Genomic DNA, 18,480 nt, shown 5'->3' on the forward strand with positions numbered 1-18,480 from the left:
AGAGGAACATCCCGTAGTTACCTAACAATCGAAGAACACTAGAAGACGAATAACCACACACAATGCATTCACTCATACCTAGAATATGCATGGTTTTGGGATGTGGGAGTAAACCAGAGTACCCAGGGAAACCCCACGCAAGCATGTATAGAAGATGCAAATTCCATACAAAAAGGCCGGACCCCACTTGACCTCAGAACTGTGAGATGGACGTGCTAACTACTGTTTCCCTGGTTAGGCATCTGGATGTAAAAACAATGTATTCCTATGACTTAATTTATGCTGTACGAAATCTAGAGTCACTGCCTGTACAGGCCGTGCATAATTCTAAATAAGTACCACTTTCTCAAGCCGGAGTATATCTTTATTTTTCAATGGGTCGGACATCTGAATTGAAGAATAATGTTTTTCTGTTAATATATTATTAATTAACCCTGTGAATAATTATAGCACCTCACCCGATGATGCAGTGTTTTTTTGCCTGATTTTGGTGCAGGCAGCGTGGGATCAATTCCCACTTGGAGGCGATGTGATTGAGAAATCAAATGCTTATCTATCTATCTGTGGCCCCTGTGACAGACTGGAACCAGTTTAGGGTACAGTTCCCCCTTGACAAGAATAAACTGTGTGGAAAATGAATATCTATAGCGCTTGTGAGGACTGTACAATTTAAATTAGTAATATAACTTAAGAGAAAGGCAGTGATGCCCACAAAGAATGCATCAATAAAACAATAACCAAAATTGGACTCTCATTTGATTAACGAGGAGGACGGTCTTTCCTGGTCCTCCCTCCGTCGGCAGCGCCATCCAATGTCCTTATAAACATGGTCAATTTATATATTCATACAGTGTATTTGTCTTTTTTTTCCTGGAAAAATGTATGGTGCGGTGTAGGGTGTGTGGGTGTCTCACGCTCAATCTAAAAGAGTCTTATAGAAAGCTTTAAGACTTTCACAGCTGCAAGGCGACTATGTGAAGGCGCTGACAGTGTTGCCTTGCTGTGCGTGTTTCATGAGTCATTTATATGCTAATGAACGAGGAAGGCCACACAGAGTTAGTAGATAGCTTATGTCGGTAGAAGAAGAGGAGGAGGAAGAGAGGCCACAGTTAGCTGCAGAACCTTAAAGACATTCATTGTCTTTCTTTCCCGGGAGAAAGTCATCAAAACACATTTGACGGCATCACCTGAAATATGTTTATTCCTCTCACCCTCTTCCTGCATCTATTCTTTGCTGTGATTTTGATGAAATATAGTTATTATCTGCGGGCTGTCTGACTGGAGGTATTTTGGCATCCAACAAACCTCCCAGAACCCCCACGCCCCTAGTACTTGACTGAAATGCCAAAGTGGCTTGAGTGACAGGCCCACTTGGCCGCCCCTGAAGAACATTAGAGGGATCAAAGCCAGCGGGATAACTAGTGGCCAGCATATTCTGTTTACATCTCCCCCTCTTTGTTTTCTATATGATGGTCTTAACTGTTTTATAATAGTGTTGGCTTCGCTGTGAATTCAAATGATGAATTTGCATAGAACAAATCAGGCTTCATACAAGCATCCCAGTAAATTAGAATGGAATTCCTTCCTGTATCCTTTTTTGTATGTTCTCCAAATGCTTGTATAGGTTTACCTTCCACAGCCAAGAGGTTGAGCTGGACTCTTCCCTCAATTATAAAATAAATAATAGGGTTTATCGGGCCCTCTGCTCATAGTCACATTGAATAGGTTCCAGTGATCCTGTGAACCCCCCTGAACAAAAGTTGCAGGGATAAGGAATGGCTCAGATAAAAAAGGAAAAAAAAGAAACACAGGTCTTATTACAAAGACGAACTGTCAATAAGCGCTGCAGAAGATGAAAAGTACAGATTTTAGTAGCCAAATTACTTTTTAATATTAAAAAGAAAATTTGTGCAAAACTTGGTGTAGGTTGGATTTACATGACGAGGAGTGACTAGGAGAATTTACCTTTTGGTTGAGGTGACAATGCCCCCCCTCCAAAAAAAACTTTGTAATATGCTTGCCAAGCCAGTCGATGGCAATTTCACCTCAGAAAGAATCCCTAGGCTAGGCTAGATTGAGTGCAATACCACTCCTGATCAAACTTCCGTTCAATTTTCCAGCCTAATCGATTGGAACACACAGCAGTAACAACAACAACAACAGCAACAGACCTCACCTCATTCATCCCAAAGTAATAATTTAAAAAGTGAGTGACTAAAGGATACTGCACATGTTTTTAACCAAGTTGAACCTTTTGTTATGATGCAACAAAATGTAGTTATATAACTACTGTACAGTGTTGTGTGGAATTAATTTGTTATCTTTGTGTTTGCATTTATTTTACTCTATTTCCTTTTCATTTTTTAGTTTACTACGAATCAGTGATTTGATTCTCCTGGACCACAACCCACACTGGTCAGTGTCAGCAGTTTGTGGTAGAGTGCAACTATAAAATCACTTGTCCAATGGATTTTACTATCTCTATGTTTACGTCCTCTTACATGGCTGTTTGAGATCATGAACTTCTATTTTAGACCTTTGGGTAGACAAAGGTGATTTTCATTTGCTGTATGTTATTTATTGGAGCTAAGCAGCTAGTGAAATAAACGGAGCCAGAAACAGTCAGGCCTGCGAAATACGACCATGCCATAAACAATGACAAACAACTGTAAGTTGCATAAATCGTTAATGGATGATTGTTTGCACCAGCAATGGTAGTGACTGGTGTTCCTCGTTTCGAGGGTGTGAAAGCACCAACCGACTTGAAGCTTTTGAACATACTGTAAACCCCCCCTTCACACTACACTTATGAAAAATTGCTGCAACATTAGTATCATGATGGCATTTACTCCATTACATTTCCATGTGTGTATGGTTACGTTCACATTGATATTTCGGCTTCACGTATTCTACTAATTGAATGTATGACAAAATCAATATTATCAGGATGCAAAGTTACTTCCACTAAGAAGCAGTGTAGACTTTGAATCGGAGGTACTACATTCTCTAAACGCATTTTCTCACAATGATTATTCACATGTCTAAAGTGTATATTGATGACATTAAACTTGCATTGACTGGGTTCTCCAGTTCTGTTCAGTTGTGCTACTCACGTTTTTGTCGAAGATCCGGTACGTCACATTTACTATATAATTCTATAACTTTTTTTAGGTGACACATTTTACAAATATAAAAAAATGTATTTATTCCTTCATTTTCTGAACCGCTTACAAGTGTTGTGAGGGGTGCTGGAGCCTATCCCAGCTGACTTTGGGCACTAGGCGGGGTGACACCCTGAAATGGTGGCCAGCCAATCGCAGGGCACAAGGAGTACAACCATTCACGCTCACACTCATTTCTAGGGGCAATTTAGAGCCTGTTAAACCAGCCTACCTACCATACATGCTGTTGGTATATGGGAGGAAACCGGAATACCCAGAGAAAACCCGTGCAAGCCAAGGGAGAACATGCAAACTCCACACTGTGAGGACTCACCTTGGATCAAACCCTCGACCTAGGAGGCCAATGTGCTAACAACAATGAAGTGTGATTTTGCACCATGTAATGTTAAGACAGGTAATGGAAAGCGCATTTCCATTTTTTTCCTTGCAGTTTCCTTTCAAACAGTTACTAGTACATCTCTCCTAGACTTTACTTGTGGTGTCTGAGGTCAATGGTGGGTCACATAAGACGTGTAGACTATGTACAGTATTGATGTGGGGGCTATGACCTCACTGCCAGCCACTCCAGAGCTTAATGTTGAAAAATTGGAAACAACAATAATAACTTAGCCTGGAGGTACAATAGACTGTAGGCTCTCAGGTGGATGCTGAGGTGGACCATTTTAAAATGGGATATCAGTGGCAGCAGTGTTCTGGCCAGAAGGGCAAGCATGACCTCAGAGTTTCTCTATGATTCAAAGTGTTTTGTGGCTATAACTCTCACAGAAAACAGCCAAGCTGTCCGAGCTCACTTTTTCCCCATGATTGCTTTGAGTAATATCTACTGAAATTCGGAAAGTGGGTGCAGTAGAAAAGCTCCCACCATCTGTCACAAAGGAGTGTTAACAATATTGAAAATAAAAGTAAGCATGAAAACAGAAGCCTCTTCGACATTGTCTATAAAGGAAGAGCACGAGACGGACAACCATTCACTCTCACAGTCATACCAACCTACTAAGGCAGTCTAACCACTTGGTCCAATACAAACAAGTAAACCTTAAAAACACTCAAACCATTATATAGACAAGTACGAAATTTTTTATACAATAAACCTTGGTTACTATCAATGTCACATCTGACAGAATAAGAGGGTCCTTAGTTGTGATAATTGAAGTTTCATCACATCTGTTTGGTCTACAAAAATGTGTTCGATTCAGCACCACCTCCTATCTCTGCATTCAACGCAGTCCAATCGAACTGTAGCACAAGAGGAACCACTAGAGAGGATGGTATAATCCCTTCTTGGAGATCAGCGTTTAGCCAAGTGGTGTTCTCCTTTATTGCCTCCCATCTATGGAGCACTGTTTCCCGGTCAATAAGAGAGGTTTCCTCATTTTGGTCTTTTGAACCAAATGGTTAAAAAGCTTGTTAGAATGGCAGAAATGTGATCACTGAAGCTATGTGTATTATTGTTCGTAACACTTCTGTTTTATTGTGTTTTGAAATGTTTTGTGTGTTTTTCATTTTATTTTAGGTTGCCTAGTAATATCTCCTTAGGAACTACCGATGAAAACTAGCTTGGCTAATTCAAGTGGATTTATATTGTTATGTTTATTAATGTGCATTGAGCCTCCAAAAAGTAACCAAAAAATAAATAAACACATCACCTTACTTATAGGAAGAAGGTTTTAATGATCAACTTTGCCAAAAGTTGAAAGAATAACCTGTAAGTGGTTTTTAACTCTATAGACATGATCAGAAATATTAACCCCACTGTCCACTGTATTGATAACTGTCCTTATAAGGGTAATATGAGTTTACTAAAGACTTAAACATAAGATAAATACTAAATATTTTCCTCAACTTCCAAGTACACAGTTACAATCAAGAATTTGTTTTCAAAGAACAGCAACTCACTTAACATTTAGTGCAATTTAATGTGGCTTTTGCTCTTACCTCTTAAAGTTCTGAAATATGTGGTGTGACCTCAGCAAGTGTTGCTCTGTTTCATTTTGCCAACCAAATCTGTTTTTATTTTCCTCCTTTTCTGACTAATCTTGCGAATTATTGCTCACTGCTGTTGTAACAAGCAGTATGTAGCCACTGCTGGACAAGTAGTGCTCGGCATTAAAAATCATAAAAGTTGGGATAATAAAATGTATACACAATCTTGATCACTCTCCAGTTCAGACCAGGGATACTCTAATATGAATGTTATACGAATATACTACATATATTCATTGAGTTTTTTAAAATTCCAATAAAGCCAAATGCAATATTGCATTCAGTTATATTAAAAACAAATGTCATTTTGATTCATAACAACAACACAAGTGAAAATTGTCATTTCCATGTTGATGCCCAACAAACTCATCTAAAGCTAGAGAAATGCACTCTGCATTTTAATTGCATCACACAGCTGCTTGAATAGACCACTCAGGGCGTCAGCGCGTCTTTTGCTATGGATTCTGAGAGGGACATTAGTTTACATCTAAATGTCACCCCCTCTTTTTTTTTTTTGCTTGCTCCATTTTTAACACCATTTAACCTTATTAGAACCGTGGGGTGCTGTCTCAGCTGCGTTTGAGCGAAGGCAGACTAAACCCTTAACTGGTTGCCAGTCAGTCATAGAGCATGCACAGAGATGTGTGAATCGATCCCCCACTGCCTGTGCTGGAGTTATGTGGATGTAAAAGCCTTTTATTTATTCATTCATGTTTTGTACTGCTTATCCTCACCAGGGTCACATGAGGTCCTGGAGTATATATCGGCTAACTACGGGCAGCAGGTGGGGGACAGATTGAATTGGTGTCACGCCAATTGCAGGGAAGTCATTCATTGTTTTAACAATTCTTATTTGTCCTATGCCCTAGAACACGTGTCATAGTGGCGGCCCGGGGGCCAAATCTGGCCCGCTGCATCATTTTGTGTGGCCCGGGAAAGTAAATCATGAGTGCCGACTTTCTGTTTTAGGATCAAATAAAATGAAGAGTATAGATGTATATTAAATTTCCTGATTTCCCCCCCCTTTTAAATCAATAATTGTAATTTTTTAATCATTTTTTTCTGTGTTTTTAGTTCAAAAATCATTTTGTAAAATCTAAAAATATATTTTAAAAAAGCTCAAATAAACATTATTTTAGATCTATAAAAAACTGAATATTCAGGGCTTTTAATACAGTTCTTTATTTAAAAAAAAATCTAAATATTATATCTAAAATGGTCCGGGCCACATGAAATCAAGTTGACGTTAAAGCTGCGCGCGAACCAACCCGAGTCTGACACCCTTGGCCTAGAATATGAAGAACATGGGGGAGGGATTAAAAAAATGGTTCTGTCCATTCTTATTTGAATTGCCATTTTTTTACTGTGCGCTTTAGTACCATACTTGAAACCCTATTCATCCAATCTAGGCTTGTACCAAGTTTCAGAATGATGAAAATTGCCCTCGCAGCAATGAATTTAGTAAGGAAGTAAAAGGCCATCTGTTGTGTCAAAACCACAAACAAACAGTGAAGCAAAATAACATGAGCATCGGCACCTTCCCAGACAATGAATGGACTGGTTGACTGCGCTCTGATGAATATTCTAAAGTGCTTTGAAGAAGACTAAGTGAAATGAAGGCCCAGGGATTAACCCCACCTGCTGACGGAACTCATACATTTTTGGCCACTTGAAAGGCAACCAAATAGTTTTTCTGTGACAATAACAATTATTTAACCCCCAATGGCATAGAGCAGGGGAGTCAAACTCAGTTTGGTTTGTGGGCCACATTCATGCCAACTAGATCTCATGTGGGCTTGAGCGGTTTATTTTGGCCATAAAAAGGTACCTTATTAGACGCCATTGATGGTGCAAGACATTCCATTCATTTTTACTTAGAGGGACGAATGGCAAAATGGTCACTCACTCCTCCCAGTCCAAATGGATACAACCTCTAGTGCCATCAATGGCATTGAAAGATGAGCATCCACAACCAGTTTAAGGTTAATTGAACCTCTATCGTCGTCTATGGCAGGCAGTTAGTCAGTTTTACATCACCTCCTTGTCATTTTGGGGTACTTACAGGTAACTTCCTGTAAATTTTGGATAATTTCCTATTGATTTACAGGGACTTTCCAGGCTACTTCTTGTGTGTCAGTAGCTTTCTGCTGATTTTCGGCTATTTCTAGGTGACTTCCTGCTGGTTTTGGGGCATTTTAAGGTTCCTTGTTAACACTGGCTTCCCTTGACGGCACCGTTTTGACTCCAGGGGGCAAAAGAATGAATATGACTGTGGATAAGAAATTGAGCAAAGTGCAATAATGCACACACTCCCTCACAGAACTCAGAAAATTATAGTTTTATAGTGGTTATGTTGAAAAACTCAAAGTACTTAATTCTGTATGTACAGTATGAATGAGCTACAGTCAGGCAGATCACCCCCGTGGGCCAGATTGAACCCCTCATTACTTTCAGGAAAAAAAAAAACTGTTCCATAAAAGGTGAGCTGGCAAGCTGTCACACAGACACAACATGAAATGTCACACAGACACAACATGACATTTCATGCTGTGTCTGTGTGACAGACACTGTGTGTTTATTTGATTTGTTCTTATGTTTTGATGGACATTTATACCCAGGGATAATATTGTGTGTCTGTGTCACTCCATTCATACATCTGTCTGTGTGTGTTTAGCTCCTATCTGAAATGGCATCTTTGTTGTTTAGGCATTCATTACTTAGTCTACGTGTTTGTGCATGCGCATGTGTATGTGTGCGTAAAACTACCATATGGGGAAAACCAATTACCACAGGTAAATAACACAATTTAGTCCTCCCAGAGCTAGCCAAACAATTAATTTATCCAAAAGGAAAGGCACCGGTACAGAACAAACACAAAGACAGACACACCCAGGCAACAGAGATACCTTCGCCAATGCTTGATTTTTTTTTTAAAAAACATCGAAATATTTATGCGTGTGAGATGTAAGCTTATAAAATTGCAGTCAAATAATTTCTCATGACCTCTTCATAAAGAAGCGTTATTAAATTCATCAGAGTAGCACAGCGTGAATTTACAATACTTCTAACATTAGGAAGGGAAGGTACAAGTTCTAATTAGTATAATGTAATATTAGGGCGCAAGAGGTGGATGGGAGGATGAAGTCATGTTGGTAGAAGAAGAAGGTAGGATGTTTATCTGATCACAACAAACTCTGTCTGTATTTGTATAATTTTTACTATTTTATTTAATCATTGCAGGGAGCAACCATCCTTTTGTTGTTGTTTTTATCATTCAGATACTCACTACATTTCAAATTTACGCTCTGTTTTTCATTGACCAAATCAATTTTGACTATATGAGGAGTGTCACGCTGTATAATTCTTTTGGTTAACCTGTATGCACTCAATGTTTCTTCATTTACTAGGGTGGTTGAGCAGGGCAAAACACATTTTACTTTGCATAAAACAAATCTACAAGTCAAGGTAAAAAGTAACAAATGAACAAAAGCTGAAAGAAAATCACATTTCAGAAAACAAAATAACAAATATACATTGGAAGTACCAAATGAACATATGCGTCAAGCATTAAAAATAAAATAAATAAAAATAATTGTAAAAATAAAATAAATAAAAATAATTGTAAAAATAAAATAAAAAGTATGTATATATGTATGTATATGTATATATATATGTATATATATATGTATGTGTATGTATGTATATATATATATATATAAATATAAATATATATAATGTATGTTTATGTGTGTATGTATGTGTGTATGTATGTGTGTATGTATGTGTGTGTGTATGTGTGTGTGTATGTGTGTATGTGTGTATGTGTGTATGTGTGTATGTGTGTATGTGTGTGTGTGTGTGTATGTGTGTATGTGTGTATGTGTGTATGTGTGTATGTATGTATGTATGTGTATATATATGTATGTATATATATATATATATATATATATATATATATATATATAAATATATATATATATATATATATATATATATATATATATGTATATATATAAAGAGAGAATTAGAAGGTTCCTTTATAATTAGGATACAGTATATACAACTTATCTACTCTGTTTTACTTATTGCATACACAGTCAGCCTAGTGAAAGGAAAACATTAGGCTTATTAGGCTGTTCAAATTAGTTTGCTTTTGTTTTTTTCCCCAATCAGAAAAGAAACCAATTTATAAAGGAGGCTGTTTGCCAAATATTTTAGCCCTTTGCATTCGCTGTAACAGCTTAAGAGGAAACTTGTGCATGGTGAATATAAAGGAATATTTTCTACCAACTTGTTTTAAAGTTTTATTTTGTGTTTTTGCGTAGGTTTATTATTTGTGTTCATGTTTTTTGTTCAGGACTGACTTTAATTCTTATCATTACTGCACAGACGTGAAAAATCTGACAATCTGTTGCGTTATGGATAGGCTGCTTGAGTGAAATGTCATCATATTAAGTGTTGTAACTGTTATTGCTGGGTGTTTGCTGATGGGAAGATGGTGATAATGGTGACGTTTGCACTCTGTGCCATATGTCTTGTTGAGATATTTTTTGTAAACTAGCGCAAGAGATTTGCTCAATTAGTGCAAAGCAGTCTGATACATGATGAAACTTTTGTAACTTTTTATAAAATCGTGGAGTGTGGCGTATGGTTTAGGGGTTATTGCAGGAGTCTGGAGGGTTGGCCTTGCACTGTATAAATAAAGGTCAGCGATTTATAGTGACACCGTGAGTGAAAGTCCTTGAAGACATGAACTTTCTGAGAGACCAAACAATGTCAAACAACAAGGGTGAGTCCGTATTTAAACAGTATCTACAGTATCTTCTTCATTTGAATGGCTATCTCATTTCTCTGTCATCAGTTAACATTGTGAATGTGGACCCGAGATGCCGTGAAAACAATTTGGCCCACCGCACCAAGGAGATCGACCGAACACGGTTGATTGTGCGTAGGGGACAGTGCTTCTCCATCTCAGTGCAGTGCTCTGGAGATGTGCGTGGTTGCAAGGCGGCTTTGGAGATCTATGTTGGTAAGTAAATTATTATCCTCAAATGACTGCTGGGGGCTGAGGTCAACGATTTGTGAGGGAATTCTGAGACACTAAAATAGGTTAGATGACTAGTTAGTGCGTCAGCTTCACAGTTTTGAGATAAAGGGTTCGATCCCATGTCTGGACCTTCCTGTGCAAAGTTCTCAAAGGGCTTGTGTAGGTTTTCTTTGGGTTGTCCGGTTTCTTCCCACATCCCAAAAACATACGTAGTAGAGTTTGAATTGCCCCGGGGCATGAGTGTTAGCATGAGTGGTTGTCTTTCTGCTTGTGCCCTGTGATTGGCTGACCACCGATTCAGGGTGTCCCCCACCTAGTGTCGGAAGTCAGCTGGGATAGGCTCCAACATCCCCCGCTATCCTGGTGAGGATAAGCGGTACAGAAAATAAATGAATTAAGTAGGTTTCGTCGCAGAGCTCTTTGTTTCAACTTCGACAAGTGCCTATCATAATGCTGAAAAGCTGAAAAGGTAGTCTGTACTGTGCATTCATTCATGTGTATGAGACACTCATTGAGGTACTGTTTGCTCACCATGTATTCCTAGAAGGTTTTAGACCCCTACAATTTTATTTTTTTTAATTCTTCAGGCAAGCGAGAAGAGATGGTGGTCAGTGTGAAGAGGGAAAGAGGCACAGGCGAAGACTGGTGGTTTACACAGCGTTACATGTATGATGAACTACTGCTGACTGTGTACAGTCCTGCGGATGCCATCATCAGCCCTTGCCGTCTGTCTGTGTCGCTGGTGTGCTTGTCTACTGGGCGCATTCTGGACACCAACGGAGTGACCAAGTTCCATGTGCTATACAACCCATGGTGCAAAGGTGATTCAGTCAAGACCCCCCGGTGTGTCCAATTAATTTTGTAAATAATGTTATTCCTATATTGTGACACACAGGTGATGTGGTATATCTCCCTGATGAAAATCTCATTCAGGAGTATGTCATGAATGAGGATGGAACCCTTTACCGTGGCAACTGGAATTCCATCAGTACCCTGCGTTGGAATTTTGGACAGGTATGTATTAGAGGTGTAGATCCCCAATTTTAGGATGATATGATCCTATATCTGCCAATGTTACAAATGTAGCGCGATGTGATTTGATTTAAGGGCCTTTGTTTAATTTAATGCCATGTTATGTACATGTCAAACACCCATAGAATATACCAATTTTGAATTTTTTGGGCAATTTTGTTTGATGTTTTGAACCTTTTCAATTCAGTTGTGCTCAAACAAATGACATATTGACCTCAGAATTTAATTGTTACACCCCTAGAATGTGTATGCCGTGTGTGTGTCTTTTTATCTGTGTACCACAGGTGTAATGAAATGATTTTATGATTACATAAGTGTGTGTCATTTTCCTCCTTCCATCACAGTTTGAGGACAAAATAATGGACATTTGTTTTGAAATTCTGGACAACTCCAGAGAGGCAGTGAGAGATCCAAAGAATGACCTTAACCAAAGATTTGACCCGGTCTACCTCAGCAGGATTATTACGGCCATGGTGATAATAACATTAACACACACGTCCTAGAAAAATAAAATAGACACTATGTTTGTCTATGATTGCCAAAATAACCAATTAGTAACAGATATCAGAAAAGAAAATATAGGATGAAAACACTAACCATTTAATATGTACCTCATGTTCAGGTCAACTGCAATCGCGACAAAGGCGTGTTGCGGGGCCGCTGGGAGGAGCCCTATGATCATGGAGTCGCTCCTTACAGATGGACTGGCAGCGTTTCTATCCTTCAAAAGTGGAGCAACAGTGGATGTAGGCCAGTTCAATATGGCCAGTGCTGGGTCTTCGCTGCTGTTGCCTGCACAGGTGAGCCAACTTGTCCCCTTTGGGTTTTTTTACCTTCTTGTAAATTTCTTAATTAGTCAGTCGTTAGACAGCTCAGTTTCTTCAGCAGCTTGCCATTATTTAGTCAATGGATCAATCATTTCACATTACAAACCAGTGACTGGTAGGGCCTCTGATGGGGCCCTTACACATCTTACACCTGCCAATTACAACACACAGAATTGTGATTGAGCAGCATGTTCCACTCTTCATTGTTTTTTTAGTGGAATTTTTTTATTTTTTATTTTTTAGAAGAAACAAAGCTAAATATTTTGTGTTGAATATACTACAGCATTTGCTCTTTACAGTGCTGCGTTGCCTTGGAATCCCAACACGCCATGTTACAAACTTTGAGTCTGCGCACGACACGGATGGAAACCTCTCTTTGGACTACCTGGTCAATGAAAAACTGGAGAGTGTTAAAGGAAGTTCAGACAGCAGCTGGTAGCCCACCGGGAATCGCATCAATGAAATTATCTTGTTGTTGATCAACACATCATTCGTCACTAACGTTTGTCTCAACTTCTTTGTTTTAGGAACTACCATTGTTGGATTGAGTCCTGGATGAAAAGAAAAGATCTCCCACAGGGAAATGACGGCTGGCAAGTTTTGGACCCAACTCCTCAGGAACTGAGTGATGGTGTGAACATTCTAATACCATCACCTTGTTGCATACAAAGGAATAATGAAATGGCGTTTGCATGTCAGGTGATTACCGATGTGGCCCATGCCCTGTTAAAGCCATCAAGGAGGGAAATATGGGCGTCAAGTATGATGCTCCGTTCATATTTGCTGAAGTGAATGCTGATATAATCTATTGGATCATGAAAAATGGCAAACGTCAGAAGGTGAACTACATTTATCCTTTCGCCCCAAAATATGTTATATATACTATTGGACTGAAAGTGATGACTCTTTGTGTAACAGATCAAAGTGGACAAGACCAATACTGGCCAGAAAATCAGTACCAAAAGTGTTTTTGGCAATCGCAGAGAAGATATCACTCTTGAGTACAAATATCCCGAAGGTTAGTGAAGAGTATTAGCTTTAGCATTTGAATACAAATCAATAGTTATCCTATTGAAAGCAATACGAGTTTAATTGGGGCTCATGGAAGGCCATTTCATAATGGTCCAATTTTCTTTTTGCCATTCTTGGGTGCTTTTAGAAGTGTTAGTCCCATGTTCTGCTACTGACACCAGTTTTCTGACACTGGACAGCACATTTCTCTTTAGAATAGCCTGATTGTAGGTTTCATTATGTCCTTGAAAGATTCAAGACAACCTTTGCACAACATGGCAAATGTTTACTTTTCTGTGACAACAGTGTGTTTTTTTGAGGGAAACACGCAGTGAAACGTGGTTTTAGCACTTACTATTAAAAAAATGGGGGTGAGGGGGTTAATACTGTGGATCCCTTGTGGTAGTCCCCTGGTCGAAGTGGTGTAGATATAGTTTCATTATAATGGACCGTGCTATTCTTCAGGTTCCACAAAAGAGAGAGAGGTGTACAAAATGGCGGAACGTTCACTCAGAGAACCATCCCCTGAGAGGTCGGATTCAGTCAAACTGTCATTGTCTGTCAAACCCGAACAATTTGTGTTTGGATCAGAGGTTAAAATGATTGTTGAGGTGAGGCACTCAAAGTGATTGCTAAATAATACATATGAAAATTGCTTTATGTAACTTTAGCCTTTATGCTGAGTAGTTTTTACCTTAAATTTGAGTTAACTTTTACAATACATGCTGTCGCAAAATGTTGTCACTTTTTAACAAGCCTTTACTGTTTTCTAATGCCACTCATTAAAAGATTCGGAATTGATCGAATAATTATTCTATGCAGGTGGACAACAAAGGACAAAGAAAAGCTGATGTTTGTCTGACCATTTTAGCCACGGCAGAAACGTACAACAATATACTTCTCGGGCAGTTGCAGAAGGAAACCAAGCAGATTTCTGTGCCAGCCAACAAAGGTTGGTTGCTAGGCTATAGACATAATAAACAAATTACTAGTCCCAATTGTACTTTTTTCTGCTTTTTGCCCTTGACCAAAATTCCTGCCGATTCAGTTCACAAGGAGGTGGTGACAATAGGTTATGACGACTACGTCAAGTACATCTCTGGGCGGCAAACAATGAAGCTGACAGCGTTGCTGCAGGCTGAGGGTCTGGAGAGACCCATCATGGCTATGGGCAGCATTTCACCCACTATGCCAAAAGTCTTTGTAAAGGTGGGGGACCTCTAAAGAGGGCAAGAATGGTAACGCCTCTTGGTTGTGTTTATGTGTTGTTTCCTTAAAAAGTACTACTAAGTTGTTATGGGATGCTTTCTTTGCAATTAATTACGACCCATGCAATGGAAACCTGAAAAACCTGGGACAAAATAAATCATCTTTTTTTGGGGCCATCACCCCAAACATGATCATTTTCACTTCAAATCAGCAGTAGTCCGTACTATTCTGATACTTTGAAATCCATGCGTCAAAGCTTCTTTTGACATCGTTAAATTGCTTCTGTGCAGGTTTCTAGGAGAGCCTATCTAAGACAACAGTCAATCTGCACCCTCTCCTTCACCAATCCTCTCAAAGTTCCTCTGAAAGACGGTGTTTTCACCGTGGAGGGGGCAGGGCTCTTGGCTCCCACTGAGGTTAAGGTCAAGTAAGTGAAGACACTAAAAGCTCCAGTGCAGCACTTCTTTACGATTCATCACTTATTCAATGCCCTAAAATTCTCCTTTGTCTGTCAGCACTGACATCGGTCCCGGCCAAAAAGCATTTGTCAAGCTTGCCTTCAATCCTGTAAGGACCGGCATCAGGAAACTCCTCGTTGACTTTTTCTCAGACGGGCTACAAGACGTGAAGGGAAGCGCTACAATGGTGGTTCGCAAATTCAGATACTGAAAGCAATGTGAAAAATGCGAATCATTTGGTGTTTATCTATCATGATCCCCTGAGTGTGATAAAAATATAAACATCAAATCAACAAGAAACACACTTTTGTTTGTCATTATTTGTACTTGCCTAACTAAACTGGTTCTGAGCCTTTTCTGCATCACAAGATATGGATTAGTGGTAAATGGGAAAAGGAGTCAGTTCGCACACCAGGCAAAACAAACAAATTGCAATTTCAGAAAATAGACAGAAGAAATTAAATATATACATATTATATAGTCTAACTGCTCATACACTGCAAAATGAGCTAATTGTCAGCGTAATGATTTGCCCTTCTTTTAATTTGATATTTGGCCAACATATCTCATATTTTTTGATTGCTTTTGAATGTAGCGTGGGTTGCTTTTTCACACAGGATCAGGAAGGTATGAAAAATTGTTTCCTCAGGGTAAATAAAATCATTATTTACAATTGTATTATATTGGCTAAATTGAGTTAAAATATTAAAATTAGGGGAAACTGCAAAAACAATGAAATATGTAATTTAAGAAGGAAGCAAATACGTTTTCATTGCACTCTATGTATATTTTCTGTAAATAAGCTATTTTTCTTCATTCTCTCAGCCAGTAAGGCAAATTGTAATTTCTCAACGAAGACCATTTGTCTCGATCACATGAACACATGTTCTTCCTTCACTGCAAAGCTGTTGATTTCATCATTAAATATCCTGTCTGCCTTGTAATCGTTTTGACACACATGCAGACACGTGCACATACACAAGTGTGCAATGTGTAAAGATCCCAATCAGACTAATCCTGGATTACAAGGCGGCTATCACAAGATACGCACTATTTGAATGAAAAGTATACGTGTGTGTGTGTGCATGAGTGTGATAAGAGCAATTAAAAATTGCATATTTAAAATCAATAAGCCTTTATGGCTCCACGAGGAATTTCTGGTGATGATTTCTTTGACAGTCTGTAAAGTTAAAAGTTGCCTAATAATACGTACATGCCGGGAGGTTTTGTCCTCCACTTCTGCTCTTGCAGCATTTAAAAATTGTTATTTCTGCTGCAACTATTTTGTGAGTGACAAGCATGTAATAACAACATAACTGCATTTTTCTGGTTCTCATGTCGGCGTGACACAAATATACAAAGTATGACCTCTTTCACCCATCTGCTATGCTAAGGCCAAGGCTTTCATGCATGAATGGCCACACACAATACAGGCATCCGAGTAGCCACCAAAAACCAACCTACTCTCAGTGCCCCGCATGTGCACAATTTGAATGATTCTGTAATGCCCCTTCTCATGGGAGAGAAGAGTCAGATTGATAATGTATTTTCTAGTAATCCATTGAGTGAGAGAGCAGTAAAACAAGCCCCAATAAGCACACACTCTAGGCAAGCTGTGGGTAACCCAGTTTACATCAATACACTCACACATCGACTCACCAACATCTCTAATCCAACAAGCCCCGTGACTTCACACAGTCAACTTTCCAAGTTAACATGTATATTTGACGTCTGTGGCTGTCAAGGGCAGTAAATAAATTTAAAATACACATACAGTATAATCGATACTAAATTATTACAGGCTGAAGACCTTTCACGTCTCCAATTAAAGATGCTGTAAGGTCAATTCGATGATTTATAAAAAGTATTTTTGATAAGAAGTGCTGAAAAGATGGACTGGGAACAACTGAGTTCTGAATCTCAAGAGTTCTACGTAGATAATCTTTGTTGATGACAAAAGAATTATGAATCAACTTGTCAGTGGCTTAAAAAATGAAATGTTAAATTTGAGCAATATCTGGAATGTTTGACTAATTTTCGAGAGCAAGATAGGAGTATAAATGTGTTAAAATGAAAACTGTTCAAAGTTTGTGCTAATGTGTATGTATCACTGTGCCCGTGCGACGTGCATCTTCTGTTTATATTTTCATTAATTAAAGAGGCAACATACTGAATACATTTGCAAGGCAGCTTTGCGTGTGATTGCTCAACTACCACCAGAGATACCAACCAACCCCCCGGACACCCACACACAAGCATTCATGCTCTCACTCACAGACTGACATGTAAAGAAGGAACACGCACACTCAATAATCCACAGACAAAAGTATTCACACCAATAAATGTGCACACTGTAACACATGCGAATGCACACACACTTGCAATCACAGTCTCTCACAAACACTAGACTTCATCTCACATGTGAACCTCTGAGGACTATTTTTGTTGATGTTTTTTTCGACTTTCACCAGCTCATCTCATTGCATTTTATTCTGACTTATTCATTCGCAATTCTCTTAGAACTTTGTCTTTGAAGACGCCTACTACTGTTGCTCTACTCTTGTCCTGCTTTTGTTCCGATTTTCCTTCCAGATTATCATTTGACACCCATACATAGGTCTTTGTGTGAGAATGCCTGTCATTGTCAAAATATGTAATTGGGTTTCCCTTTGAGTCTATGTTTTGTGAGTGTTGTGTGATTTTAATAACAGTTTGTAACTTCGTGGGAAGTAGAGAGCTAATTTCAGTGTTTTGCGATCAGCCAGTACATGATTAAAGCTATGTGAGTTCTCCAAGATGAAGAAGCACTTAAGATTGTTTTCCATGGAGTAAACAGCTACACTCGTGATCTTAATTAAAGCTTCCTTGTGATTGCTTTAGCCTCTCGCTCTTGTATAATTTTGCAAATGGGAACAATTGCACTTAGGAAAGACAATTTCACTCACAGCGGATATGTGACTTAGTGTGACAGACAGAAAAATCATAATCATTTAATACCAGTGGCGGGCCGTCAGGGCCTTCAAGGCCTTCTCTGCTGGCCTAAGAAATATCTGAATCATATATTATATTTTGTCCATCAATACTTGTTAAATAATTCCAAATTGTCTGTTAGCTTCCTTTCATTGCTTTCCCCCCTGGTTGCACTGCTTCCAGATGTGTTTTCATATTGAAGCATTTAACCAATCACATTTCAGCCATTATTTGTTGCCAGGGTCAGAAATCTGCCTCAAGGCCTTCACAATCAGTTCTGCAGGCTCTGCTGCATTAAACAAGCGTCGATAAGACTGTTGCTTTCACAATCAGATTTTGAGTTGGCAACACCACAATGCCTTGTCACAGGTGTATGGATACGTCATTGCCTTGTCGCAGGCGTAGGGATACGCCATCACTTTCACCAACTATGATTGGCTAGTGATTAGCCAGAGCTGCCAAAGACTTTCAGCATTAGCTCCGATGGCGATAGAAAAGAAGGAAGAAAGACAGGTGGATGGATATTGTGTACAGTAAAATGATTTTTGGTGAGTAAAATATGGCTATATTCCTAAATAATATTTCAATTGTGGGCCCGGTTCTGATATCTGAAAAGCTCCACTGTTTGTATTTAAGCTCCAGTGTTTTATTTAATCACTAAATGCTGCTAGGAAGTGGATTTTACCCCATTTTAGTGCAATTTTTGCCGTTTCGCCATTGACGTCCATCGCTGACTTTTCCCGGAAAAATCACCCCCCGGC

At 39.0% G+C, this 18,480-nt stretch overlaps 1 protein-coding gene across 3 annotated transcripts in view; it reads left to right on the forward strand.

Moving 5' to 3' along the window:
• The window catches only part of LOC144077289 (protein-glutamine gamma-glutamyltransferase 2-like), a 23,994-nt gene extending 8,945 nt beyond the window's left edge, over window positions 1-15,049 (forward strand). For 2 of the 3 annotated variants that reach the window (XM_077604909.1, XM_077604907.1), the window contains 14 exons: window positions 10,027-10,194; window positions 10,800-11,033; window positions 11,108-11,226; window positions 11,589-11,717; window positions 11,867-12,044; window positions 12,371-12,506; window positions 12,599-12,702; window positions 12,771-12,910; window positions 12,990-13,089; window positions 13,548-13,693; window positions 13,905-14,034; window positions 14,131-14,291; window positions 14,582-14,718; window positions 14,807-15,049. In XM_077604909.1, coding sequence (XP_077461035.1) covers window positions 10,814-11,033; window positions 11,108-11,226; window positions 11,589-11,717; window positions 11,867-12,044; window positions 12,371-12,506; window positions 12,599-12,702; window positions 12,771-12,910; window positions 12,990-13,089; window positions 13,548-13,693; window positions 13,905-14,034; window positions 14,131-14,291; window positions 14,582-14,718; window positions 14,807-14,960 — 1,854 coding nt within the window. In that variant the 5' untranslated portion in view covers window positions 10,027-10,194; window positions 10,800-10,813 and the 3' untranslated portion in view covers window positions 14,961-15,049. Of the gene's footprint in view, window positions 1-9,733; window positions 9,955-10,026; window positions 10,195-10,799; window positions 11,034-11,107; window positions 11,227-11,588; window positions 11,718-11,866; window positions 12,045-12,370; window positions 12,507-12,598; window positions 12,703-12,770; window positions 12,911-12,989; window positions 13,090-13,547; window positions 13,694-13,904; window positions 14,035-14,130; window positions 14,292-14,581; window positions 14,719-14,806 lie in introns of those variants that run through there. The other variant, XM_077604908.1, reaches the window with a different exon arrangement.
• The last annotated feature ends 3,431 nt before the right edge of the window (window positions 15,050-18,480 follow it).

This window comes from Stigmatopora argus, chromosome 7, assembly GCF_051989625.1.
Source record: "Stigmatopora argus isolate UIUO_Sarg chromosome 7, RoL_Sarg_1.0, whole genome shotgun sequence".
Taxonomy (NCBI): domain Eukaryota; kingdom Metazoa; phylum Chordata; class Actinopteri; order Syngnathiformes; family Syngnathidae; genus Stigmatopora; species Stigmatopora argus.